Below are 13,100 nucleotides of genomic sequence, written 5' to 3'. Positions count from 1 at the left end.
TCTAAGCACTCTGGGCACTAAATTCGCAAGAACAAGCTCATGCCTATCGTGATGCCAAATATTAGTAAAGGCGGCCAACCAATGCAAACAGGCGAACAACTGACCGTTGAGCTAGTTGGTAAACATCAAGATCTGGTTAAAAGTGTCCAGAAGGCGGATACATTGAAGAGGTAGACAAACGTAAGTTTTGGAGAACATATTTCATATGAGTGTACGCAGTAAAGCCATCAGTTGCGAGACGCACGATGTCTGTCCACATCTTCAGTGTCTCTGTCGTTTGATCCCTGAGGACCAGCGGCAGAGATTTCTTAACAACTAATACTTCTTGCAAATTCGGCCTAAAATCGTGTGTTTCGTTGACAGATGCCCCTTCTCTAACCTATGTAAACAGTGACCTTTACAGATACTCAAGTTGTCAAAATGCGCACGCGACACATACATTTGCTGCCGGTGTGTGTTGCAAACATCGGGAATGTTAGACGCACGTACTTAGCTTCTAGGCACACCTTCTATAATCCGTATATCTGACAGCATAATATTCGTAAAGGCCTCGCGATAGCATGCCCTCGTAATATTGGTCCTTTCGATCTATAGTCGGAAGCAATCGTTTACATACCACCGGTGTCGCGAAGAAAAGCTTCGTTTCGTAGCCTAGACACACAGCCTGAAATAGTGACGCAATACGCACGTGCGTGCTGGAAAAATATACTGCATGTCTCGTATCAGGACTATACGGTCGCCCCAGAAGAAAAGTGAAAAATTTCGCTGCTTCCGTGGTCTCTTAACTATTCCTCGCGAATGTCACTGTCAGACATTTATGCGTTACTAATGTACACCACGACGGCCTGAACTGAATTCTCCTACAGTCTCATGTTTAAAGCTCACAGGACACATTTTCGACAGCCGTGATTTTGTCGTTTGTTAGTTTAATGAGCGATTGCTGGCCCTATGGAATCAATGCGTCTGACCTCAATTTCGATTGCTTTTGGTTTGTTTATGGCATCGTGCTCATTGTGACATCACTCGGGAGCCAAGCAAATGTAGATCTAAACTGAGTACGTGCCTATGTGAGCGTCGCTGTGCCGACACTGGCATGATGATGCAGCTAAAAAAGCTTTCCGTTGCAACAGCATCACATTGAACTCGTCGTAAAGTGAACATATTGCTCGCACTGGAGTGTTTTTAATGGGTGTACGTACACGCATTTTGTGTTTGACTTGAGCCCTCTCGGCAAGTCTAGACGGTGCTAAATCAGTGCTCTTGGCTATTCAATATGAAGAGTCGTCTCGAATGAGTGACGACGTAGCTTTAGCGGACTATTCGTTGCTAGCCGGAGAAAGTAGATTTGCATACTGGGCCGATACACCCTTAAGGTAACGTCTACAGCCTCCTTCTGCAATCATCTGAAAACAAACCTGCGGCGCACATCGTGTGCTCGAATGCCTGGCAGTTCCTAATTCCTGATATCACTTTCACCATTGCGTGTTTGAATGTGTGGCAGTTCCTAATTTCTGGTATCACTTTCACCCTAGCCTAGCAGCAAGGCGTTAGCACAGCTCTACTGAAACATGTTTAGACAATAAAACTGTCAGTGTGTTTCGCTTGGCGCCTTATTTTGCTGGCACCGCTGTCAAAGAAAACAAATATATATATATATATATATATATTGATGGCGTGATCGTAACAAATTTCGCCATCAACTAAATCAACGTGAAAAACAGTGCCATGATTGCACATAAGGCCCGTGAATAATGATATCTAGTGAACGAATTCATAGAAAGAACCTCTATAACCAACTATATCTCTTTATTACACAATATAAAACAAAACATTTCAAAATGACTAAAGATTGACAGCTCGCAGCATCTAAGTAGCCCCACGTGTCCTTGGACTAGAAAGCATCGCGCGATATGCCGACTAGAATAGCACAGTGCAATAAATTGCCCTTCTTATTTTACCATAACGCTTCTTCTTTTCTAAGTGCCCTTGTAATTCACAAAGGCAGTTTATTATTCCTTTTTCTCGCATCGCGACGAAATTCCTTTCAGTGGAGGACAGAAAATAAAGCAGCAGACCGTGGACTATATAATGAGCGCGCCTTATGCATTTTTCTGCTGCCTTTAAAGTTGGCTAGTCCGCTTTGGTGCCGCAATTAATGGTACAGTACCCTCACTGATGAGGCTCATATTTAACTGTTTTTCAACGCAGTCACCTCATTTTGAAGCAATATTCTTGGACTGCTCGGGGGACAATTACGGCTTTACCAGATGTAAAGTTCGCGAACTACAAAACTCAGTCGACGGAAAAGCCTGGGACCTGAATTCTAATCAGCCACGAATGTCGCAATGCGGTCCTAATTTGCGTATTGTTCGCACTGTGGACAAAAGGTTGGAATGTTCAAAGGACGCCGGTCTCGGGAACACATTGAGGACAATTTCTCGATCAAAGCGCCAGCGACGTTCTCGGAGGGGTTTTGTGCATAGAGCGATTCAGATCACATGGCGGGCAGCCCTCCTTGACCGAAGACGGCGATAGTCGCGCAAACAGTTACTCGGGCGGCGCTTCGCTTAGGGAAGCGATCACAAATTGCGCACAACTGCGAGATCACTGCTACATGTTTTAGGGAGAAGAAAATTACGCCATCTGGTGCCGTGAGGCAGCCCGTTCTGGACCATGTTTGAGGTACCTCGCCAAAGCATCCAAATCTACGCGCTATGCCCTGTGCCCACAATATTCGTGCGTCGGTATTCGACCTAGGCTCTAGAAAGTTCCATGTTACGCGGCCACTGTATTGTGTGGTGTGGTCGCGCACAACCTCCTTGAGCACACAGGACTATCACTACGCAGAGCTGGTAACAGATGGCGCCACATAGTAACATCAGTTCCCTTTAACGCAGTTCTGGTTTGTAGCTGAGCCCGCACATGCCTCAACAAAGCAAAAGAAGACAGACGCGAGCAAGGTGACCAGAACATAAAGTTTAAAATAGCTCCGCGAAGAGCATCGATCTCGCCTGTTTCGTGGTTGTCACAAAAGCTAGAAGAACGGCGACTGAGCGCCGCCGGATAGCAGCGCAAAAACTGAGGAAGACGGAAATTTCCAATTGCAAGATTTTTCCAAAATCCACAATATCCACGCTTATAGGTAGCTGGGGATGGTTGGATGGAGGCTATGAACGTCCCATTTAACAGGGAGCGGTGGGATGCGCAACCAAGCTCTTTTTCTTATTTTGCCTGATGTCTTACCTATCTTATTATTATTTTTTTAGATCTCGGCAGGACGTGCTGTGTTGCGTTGCAGTATGCTGAGTGTTATATCCTTAATGGCGACGAATATGGTGTGCCCTGCACATCATTGGGGGGTTTGATCTCGCATGTTCAGTCTTGTTGAACGTCTCTACTTCATTGAGGTAATTGCGTGCATTAACAAAAATAAAGCGTGCCATCGCCTGCGACGGTGCTTTACGAAAAGAAATCCTGAGGCAAAAGGCGCTGACACCATCCTTTGCAAGGACGGGGATTTACCTGCCGTGCAACGTTGCTTAGAGCACAGGGAACTTGCGATAGCGGAAAAGTTTTGTTATTTGGAATGGGCAAAACGGTACGCATCTTTTCGGACATCGTCTACTGATGAACGTCTTTTTTCTCTCTCTGTCTACAGATAGCGACACTAGACTGTGCATTCTGAAATTCGTAATTCAGACAGGAGAAGAATTGAAGAATTTATCCGTGCCGTCATTAACACGATGCATACGGTATGTAGCTGCCGACCGGAGAATCAAGACTGTGCCGCCGTACCGCTAATTCTCGTGACCACCACTTCTCTCCGTTCATTTCGTCAAGCCCGACGAAACTGCCATTGATCGCCTTGTATTGGCGACATGAGCTCGTGAAATGTGAGTTCCTCGTCCGGTGTTTATTCCGCCTGCTTGCACTCAGTGGTGTCGGCGGAGCGCTACTCCGCGTCAGGACAAAAAGTTATACTGATTATGCAGCTTGCATAAGTATGCCCTGTTGTAAACGCAAAAGGAAAAAAAAAGAAGTAAAGAAAAAGAAATCACGCGGCAATTAGCGAAGTTTTTCAAAACTTAATTCTGGGCAGAATGCATCGTGCATGAAGCTACTTGGTGCAACGATTGTTTTACGTGCTAACTGAATAGACTTTTTGATATGCGCCTTAATAACAGAAAATTCTCGGTTAGAGCCTATTCTAAGCGGCTATAACGCCACAGCGTCTCTCGTATGAAATAAGGATTGCGGCCGCAATGTCTCTCAAAAATATGTGCGCTTATTTATCGTTTACGTACATGGAGCAATAAAAAGAAACGATTCGATCGTATTGCATTTTTGAGGCCCTTATTTGATTGTTGGTATATTAAAAATATTGACAACGTAGCGATCGCGTATAGTAGCATTTTTTTTCTCGAAAGTGTCCTTACAGAACACACGTATTGGACGCAATTGCAACTCCGGAAGCTGGTTGCAGTGCGCCAGGTTTCACACATAAAGAAAAAGAAGCACTATTTTTATGTTTTGGAGCTATCTTATCTGCGCACTTGCATCTGGAGCTGCGCTTCGCTTCTACCTGCACGCTGGCGTATCTGCAACCACGTTTTGGGCGCATGCGCGATGGCTATCTTTCTGCAAAAAGCTCCTTTTTTGCGTGCTGGTTGCATCTGACCGCTAAACAGCGATCGAAACATATACACAGCTAATCTGTCCCCTCATGACGTACCGAGATATCACCTCATCACGCTGGTTGGAGCAGGGGCCTTAGCTCGTCGTAGTGACACGCACATCACCGAAAAGGTCACCCAAAGGTCTCCCACAAGTCAAACACACGTCACCCACACGGCCGCAAGAGTTGTTGGCGCTGCCGCCACCGGGCGCTGCGAGCCAACGCATCGCGGAGAGCTGATGGTCGACAGGCTTGTTACGGAGCTTTGGTGCACAACGGTGTCTGTAACTGGGGTGGTGATTTGCGCGTGTGACGCCTTCAACGGGCCGCTTTGCTCACAGGGTCTCCTAGCGATCCTTGGGAACGCGAGAACACGCTAGAGAGCGCGCACGGCGTTCTTCCAGCACGTTTGTTCCATCACGCCAAGAGGGGAGCGCAGACCTGCCGCGGGACACTGTGGACTGTTCGGTGGTCACCTAGCGCTCGCACAGACACAGACAAACACCGAAGGGTTGTGACGTCACGCTCTCTGGGACGTCGTCTTGTCGGTAGGTGGTGGTCGTCCTCCGGGCGCAATCTTCCGGCGGGCGGGGCTGGTCTCGGGGTGCAGGCACGGCGGCAGCGGATCGGTCTCTCGCTCGAGACCGTCACCGCGGCTGCATCCATCTCCACAGGCAGAGCAGCGCCGCGAGCAGCGAAATGATGGACGACACCGCACTGGCCGACGGGCACGGCGCTCCGCTAGGTTGGAAGTCGCAGTCACCTGCGTTGCAAACGGAAAAACGAGCGAAGGTGGGGCTTTACACGCGCGAAACGCGAACAAACATAACGCACGCATGAGCACAGCCGCGGCTTCTTGTTGAGGCAAAATATAATGTGTTGTACGCTATATATCCGCGTTATTCATAATGCATCTGTACACTAAACGTGAAGTTGGGGAAGCAAGATAGAACAGGTGCGTTTATTAGCGCCAAAAATTTCTGTTTCTTAATTCGGCTCTACAGGAATTCTTACCAACCACCAGCACAATTCGACTAAGTACCCGCCGACTATATGATAGAAACACGCACAGGCACAGGCACACACGCACACACACGCATCTAAACTGAAGCTCCTTGAACTGCAATGATTCACCCTCAGGCTAACATACATTATATACATAGTTGGATTACAGCCTTCTCGTTCCGTAAATGAAGGTGTTTAAATTAGATCAAATCACGTTCTGTGTTTGCAAGCATGTGCCGCAGAAGACACTTGTCAGACCGCAGTGCCGCTAGAAAAGGGTGCACTTGCGCTGCCACTCACCTGCGGCGCTGATGTTGAAAGTGATGTTCCCCGTGACGCCAGGCAACACCGTGCGACGACACGTGTCGTGCAGGCCGGACAGCTGGGTCACCTTGTCCGCCTCGGAGAACACCTGCGAGTAGCCCCACGAGCGTTAGAGCGCGTTTGTGTGCGTCGGGCCGCCTCGGCTCAAGCGTTTGTCGTGAAGGTGTCATATGGCACCTTCACGACAAACGATGTGGCTCAGGAGCGCTATGCCTGCACCGTCCGCTGGCATGACCATGCCCTTGCTAGAAGTCACGCGCGACCACCCGTCCAGGATTTGGCCGATCTCTGTCTGCAGACATTAGTAGTGACGTCACAGTCATCAAGGCGTGTGGATGTTCTAGCCTAGTCTCGTTAGCATTTCCCCCATTCTTTTTCTTCGCTGCGGTGACGCGTAGTGCTGCTTGCTATGTCGCACAAAAGTTAGAATGTCGCCCAAAGGGTTCATTTCAGAACGGTCCTCTCGTTAGAGAAGATTGTCATCCACCCGAGAGGGGCACGAAGCTACAAACGAAAATCCTCCACCTGCTCCATCTGGCGGACTTTCGCAGCACTGATTTGCCATATTATGTCCCTGAACTTCGAGTTGTCGACTAATTCGGCCTTGCGCTACAATATGCTAGCCTCCTGGGGAAGGAGGGGGGGGGGGGGGGGCTATTTTGGACATCGTCAAATTCAGCCATGCTGTCGAATTCTGTAATGGTGGCATTTTGAGCCAATCAGAGACGGCGTAGCAGCCCCGTGGGCCATTCAGAGCTGACAAGATGGCAAGTTCGACAATATGGCGGAATTTGACAATCTCCGGAATATCACCACTGGTTAGCTGAGGTAGCAGATCGACCGCCCCGAAAATGTGTTGGTTTCGTGTTCGATCTATGGACCAGGAAAACATTTTCAACTGCGACGCTTTCTGAGAAACCCATGTGGGTTTCCTTTGTAACTTCCTGCTATATTCGGGTGGATGCACTTTCTTTCTCCTTCCACGAACGAACCTTCTTACAAATTGAGGATTTCTGTATAACTACTCTGGCACATACCGGTCGTCTGATTCTGAATGAGCTGGAGCTCGGCATCGCTGCGCATGAACAGAGGGCTCAGATGTGGCTTTGCGCGCATAATTCGTGACTTTGAGACGGCACCGAAAACCATTCTCGGACCAGATTTCCGATTTGCTGTGCAACCTTAAGAAATAGTGCACAGCGGAACTGCGGTTAAACCTGTGAAATACGGCAATCTGTAAATCTCCCCGTAACAATATAACAGGCGATGAAAGATCCAGTCCACGCATCGCAGCCACCTGTTTATTCTACAATACCCGAGTTACGCTTCCGTTGCGTTCGTTATATCGCCTGCCCGCAATCGTTTTTGAGGTCGTTTTTCCCGCTACACGGATTACGTCAGGCAACTCTGACTAGCCGTGACCTGAACCGCATTTCCTGAGAGCCCGCCTTACATGTCTGTAAATGCTACAAACTGGGTTAGCGCTTCAGTGACAATCCCGCTGCGAACGTGTGTGCGTTTGTCTCTTTAAGGAGCGACTCCGCGGGGCTGGCCCTAGTGCCACGAACAGAGATGACGGCTGCAGTTCACTTACGAAGCAGAATTTGTCCTTTGAGCCCTTAAGACCCGTGATGAGGTAGTTCCGGCCGTTTTCCTGCCAACCACCGTGGCACTGGAACGCTGAAAGAGAACACCCAGGTCACACATACGTGCTGCTTTCGGGACACTGCAGAAAAAGACGGAAGTCCGCCAAGGAAACGCGCACTGCGAGCAGTTCATGCCATTCAGAACAATCTGTACACTTTGATCGTGAACCGACGATGGTAGGGCAATCCCTTATATTTCACAAATGTAATGCAAAGTTCCCCTACAACATTTGGTTATACTATTTTACTGAGAGCCAGAGTAAGCTGCCTACGTTGCACAAAAGTCGGACGTACAGGTTGAATGCTGGATACAGCCATTTGCGACTCATAGACCACGCGTGGAGCTAGCAAAGTTTTCTCATTATGGCGTTGATGGCTCGGGCGAGTCCCGGCTCATTTTTTCCTCAACTAACCGAATTTCTGCTACTGGTGAGACTGTTTGGCAAAATACGGCGACACCTCACGAAAGTTTCGAGACTCTACGAGGATTTGTCAGGCCTTGGATGAAACCTGGCTGAACACCGCCTGTGAGCGTTTCGTGCAGCCAAGTGCACGCGGCATGTGGCGGTAGCACACGTTCGTAGAGGTAGTCGTGGCAACTCACTCCGGCTGGCGACCAGAGCGTGGGGAGTAGCGGCCGCCGACGACGTGGCTGCAGCCGGCGAGACCTGCTCTTCACTGCCGCATCCCGCGGCCCGGAACTCCAGGTGGCTGTGGCGCCGACAGCCGAGCACGTCCCGGCACCCGTCGGGCTTCCACGAGGCCCGACCCGTGGCGCGCAGGCCGTCAGTGAGCGCCAGCGCCGGGCACGGGTGCGACAACGCAGAACCGTCGCTCCCGAACGGCGCCGACAGCGCTGCAAGCGAGGATGCCAAAATTAATGCGCGGAAATGTTTGCGTGAAGGTACAGGTAGAGAGCATTGGGTTTCTATACTTCGGGTCCCGAGGTCCTGTCGGGATCCTTTCACTACGTTATTGAAAGTTGGAGGGGTGCCTGAAACCGGCTAAGGAAAAAAAAAAAAAAGGAAATGCCGACAGCCAGAGTCAGTGCATGGCGTCCAGGTACAACCAAATTAGGAAGGTCACATGGTCTTCAAATAGACGCACTCTCACCAGAGCAGAAACTGACCTCCCTGGCGCAGTATTTCGCCATTACCTCCTTCATGAATCGTGTACTTAGTCTCCAGCAGCCGCGGAGCACCTGACTAATGCGGCGGTCATACCTGCGACGTGGCAGAGGGTGCGAAGCATCTCTGGCTCCGGTAGCCACTCGAAACTGAACCTGACAACCTTGACCACACGAACCCACTCGAGTGAAGCTAGCTTGGCAGTGCTTTTGGGGAATTATCTGGCATTGCCAAGGATTTCAATGAGTTGAGTGAGGTTAGGAGAACTGTTGAGATATGTACATTGCTGACTAATGGCCAAGTCCTCTATTAAACAGGTTTAGAGGAGAGACTACGCGGTAGAAAATAACCGTGCAACGAGCGATGAAACGAAGAATAATAGGCGCAATATTAAGTGGATTACATAGATAGCAAACGGGGATAGCCGATAATCTAGTTGAGATTAAAAGGAAGAATGGAGTTGGGCAGGCCATGCAATGCGTAGAGAAGATAAACCGTGGTTGCAGAATAAGTGCTAAGAGAAGGAAAGCGCAGTCAAGGACGGCGGAGAACGAGGTGGTTGATGAAATTAGGAAATTTGCAGGCATAGGACGGTGTCAGCTGGCGCAGGAGAGGGGTAATCGGAGTTCGATTGGAGAAGCCTTCGTCCTGATGACCACTGCCCGATTTAAGAGACCCTGAAAGGGTCTCCTCGTCTTAACGTGCATATAATGACTTCGAAAAGGTCTCTGAAAAGGCACAGACTCACAGATACTCCAACTGTCTGCATCTGTTGGTCGGAGGAAAGGATGGCTTGTTGAGGCAAGAAAGGCCAACTTCGCTTTTGGAATTTCACGCTCTTAACATGGCTTCGCCGGCGTCAGTGTGACTTGGCGTTGCTTTCACAATTGTTCATAAATTTTTCTACCGGCTCAAGACACTTTTTTTTTCTTCTCCCGAGTTTTACTTCGGTGACTAGGTCATGCACTAGCTGGTCATGCACCAGCCTATGTAAAGTTAGCCTTATATAGGCTAATCTATTGTATTCTATTTTTTATCGCGATAACAATTATACGGATACTCGAGACGCGTTCGACGTCGTCGTGCTGTCCTCCTATCGACAGCGCATGCACTGCACGCGCGTGGACGGTTAGAGGGCCTCCAGAGGCGCGCGGTACGTTTCGCTGCAAAAGTGACGAAGCCAAGTGGACGCGGCTTCGCGCTTTGCTCAATCGGATCTGCCGAAGCCAGGGCAGGGCTCTGGCCACCGCTGCTGGCTTGAGCGTGGCGCTCCTGCTGACGTTGGCGTTCCTGTATGAGGGGCAGTGTGCGCACCACGCCGCTGTGCATACACCGGTCTGACCGGAACGTGTAGTAAACGTCAAGTCTATAACCCTTTCATTGGGCGCGCGTCGAAGGTTTTCCATCTCTTATCCATGGCACTATCAAGGTGCGACGCCTGTAAATCTGCTGCCGGCGTTCTTCATCGCGCCAACATTGTGACACGCCTGGTATCTGCTGTGGCGCTGTTCTTCCTGAGCAGCAGTAGTTGTCTCGGCGTGCTGCGTTGCGCCATGTCGCCTCCGCGTCTTTTAGTTTTTTTTTTTTTATTTTATTGTTTGACATCGTGTGGGGAGCTCGAGCTCAACGCTAAACCTTGCTGTCGCTTTCAATGCTACGCCTTCGGGCGAAACTGACAATTCCTTTTTATTTGTCTAAAAATGTCCGTGCTTAGGTCGAACCGCTTGCTTGAAGCCTGTTATGTGTATTTAATAATGGCCTCAAAAAGAAAGAAAAAAAGGCCATTCGTTGTCTTGTTCCACCTCTCCGACTGCGAAACTGCAGTAACTCACGTCTACGTAACATCAAGCACAAGCTTTGTAGCATTTTCTTTTTCTCACCCAGCAATGTGATGAAATCCTGTGACTCTGGGTCGAACGCGGGTGGCACGCAGGCGTCCCGCGCTGTTCGGCTCAGCTCACCTGAAAGAAAATCATTTTTGCATTATTTGAGGCTGCTCTACCATAACCACGACAATTCGATATGACGTATACAGCCCAATGAAAGCTTGCATCCACAAGCTATCTCTTCGTAATGTATACGCAATACTCTCCTAGTGTTTCTTCTACATTGGTGTTATCAGGAAATAAACATAAAACGAAGCCTTTGCTTTGGTGCAGCAGACACTCACCCATTTGAATTTCCAATACATGCGAGTCTCTCCGGTGGATAGCCACGCAAACGTAGCCATTGTTGCTGAAAATAAATGACGAAGCGAAAGCAAGTATTTATGGAAGTGCGAAGATAGTAACACGCATGAACTGTTCTAGGCAGTATAGCATGCACAACAGTTTTAGAGAAGAAAATGTATCATATAGACAACTCAACCGTAGAGTCTTCTATAATTCCCACATGAGCATGAGTGGTTGAATTTTTGCTTGGAAGATCATTCAATTCGACGAGAAAAAATGTTCCGTTTTTATTTATTTATTTATTTATTTATTTATTTATTTATTTATTTATTTATTTATTTATTTATTTATTTATTTTTAGTGTTTGTGATCCCGGTGCATGGTGGGGCCAAGGACGCTGATTTGACTGTTTGTGCACCGGCGTCAGCGCAACCGGGGCTCGTAAATGACTACAGAATCGGTTTAATTTGGTGGCCGCATTCTTGACGTCTTGTTGCTTATTTTATTAGCCAGATGACGTTTCCGCTTCGGTTGTAATCTTTGTTGCTCCTACACGAAAATAACGCTCGCGCTTTCCTCCTCCTTGAGTACGAGAGAGGACAAATTTTATTAAACATGCCACTTGCTTGCCTTGCCTCAGCTGTACATGGGTACCAATGCCTCTTTTAGACGCGTGAGCCGAAAATCTGGTTCCTGGCCCTCTCCTCTTTCCTCCTCTCCACTGGGGTCGGCTGCGAGCGCTAGCTGCGGCGGCCGCTCCAAACCTAAATCCCGTGACCCTGCCTCCGAGATTACAGCGGCGTCTGTAGCGATCCCGGAGGCCTCTCGTCAAGCCATTGGTCGAGCGCGTGCCAGCCTCGTAATCGTCACTTCCTCCGCAACAGGAAGTAGGGTTGGCAGCGAGCGCCGTCCCTCCGCGACTACCCTGAACTACGGGAACCTCTGATCCAATGGGAAAACGAGCGATGCGACAGGCATCTAGTAAAGGAGGCATTGTGGATACTCATTGTCCGACCTTCACAGAAGGATTTCAAGCTGTCGCATACGGCATCTGCTCTAGGATTTCGAGGCTATACTATGGCGTATATTTTAGAAACGATCTAGATATTTCCAGGCCTATCGCATTCAAAAAGTGCATTCTTTTATTGCTGCAATCTTGGTAGGTGACTGCAATCACCAAGCAATTTTGAGCCAGAGAAAGAGAGACCCGCCGTTGTAGCCCAGTGGTTATGGCGTTGCGTCGCTGAGCTAGAGGTCAAAGGGTCGATCCTGATTGCGGCGGTCGCATTTCGATCGGGGCGAAATGCAAAAACGTTCGTGTACTTGGATTTAGGTTCACGTTAAAGAAACCCATGTGGTCAAAAAAGTATCCGGAGCCCCCGTCTACGACGTTCCTCACTATCATAAAGTGGTTTTGGTGCCTTAAACTCCGGGATTTAATAAATAATGAGCAAGAGAGGCCAGCGCCTACGACCCCATTTTTTTTCTCCTGCGCAGCCGAGTACATCGGGATTAACGACAGCAGGAAACGCCCGTGCCATGCTCTTGCTCGTTCATTCTTGAAAGCGGGTCTGCACAGGGCCCCCGAAGCATAACCGGGCACTATTTAGTACATGAGCTGGGGAGCGTACCAGCCGGAGGTGCTGTACCCGATGAGGGTGCTGGCGTTGGTGCCCTGCGCCAGCTCCTGGATGCACGTGACGCGCAGCTCGGGCTGCTGCGTCTCCCCCGACGAGTGCTGCGCCCGGTGGACGCGCATCTGCCGCGAGCCGAACACGAAGCTGCGCCGACCGTCCAGGCTGTGCCAGCGACGGGAACCCGACGCGCTCCACGGCGGGAAGTGGCAGCCTGCGCTCGGCTGCCGGCCTGGCAGAAAAAGATGGGGGGCTGTTTATATACGGCAGCGTGCATCGGGCTACCCTTATACATAAGCAACTGAAGCGGGTGATCGATACAGTTTCCCCGGACACACTACCGCAAGTAATACAACAACGTAACGTTATCTAACGCGTGGAGACTTGCATACTAACAGTGCAGCGTGTTCTGGAGAAATATCCCAAGAGCTTCCGAAAGGGTCATGGAAAATATTTAGTAGAGCCAGCCGTTGGTTTGCTTTCCCCCTCTCGTTCATATTGCAAGCGCGTTCTCCCGC

The 13,100-nt window shown here is 49.4% G+C and overlaps 1 protein-coding gene across 1 annotated transcript in view; it reads right to left on the bottom strand.

Annotated features, from left to right (window-relative positions):
• Positions 1-489: 489 nt before the first annotated feature.
• The window catches only part of LOC119433376 (uncharacterized), a 119,231-nt gene continuing 106,620 nt past the window's right edge, over positions 490-13,100 (bottom strand). The window contains exons 8-14 of the mRNA XM_037700544.2: positions 12,580-12,814; positions 10,948-11,012; positions 10,658-10,738; positions 8,255-8,506; positions 7,599-7,684; positions 5,981-6,092; positions 490-5,438 (exon numbers count right to left, since the gene is read on the bottom strand). Of these exons, the coding sequence (XP_037556472.1) occupies positions 5,323-5,438; positions 5,981-6,092; positions 7,599-7,684; positions 8,255-8,506; positions 10,658-10,738; positions 10,948-11,012; positions 12,580-12,814 (947 nt within the window). The 3' untranslated portion in view covers positions 490-5,322. The remainder of the gene's footprint in view (positions 5,439-5,980; positions 6,093-7,598; positions 7,685-8,254; positions 8,507-10,657; positions 10,739-10,947; positions 11,013-12,579; positions 12,815-13,100) is intronic.

This window comes from Dermacentor silvarum, chromosome 11 (assembly GCF_013339745.2).
Source record: "Dermacentor silvarum isolate Dsil-2018 chromosome 11, BIME_Dsil_1.4, whole genome shotgun sequence".
In the NCBI taxonomy this organism is placed as follows: domain Eukaryota; kingdom Metazoa; phylum Arthropoda; class Arachnida; order Ixodida; family Ixodidae; genus Dermacentor; species Dermacentor silvarum.
The sequence above is the reverse complement of the archived record's forward strand: the minus strand, read 5'-3'. Positions and strand labels throughout refer to the sequence as shown.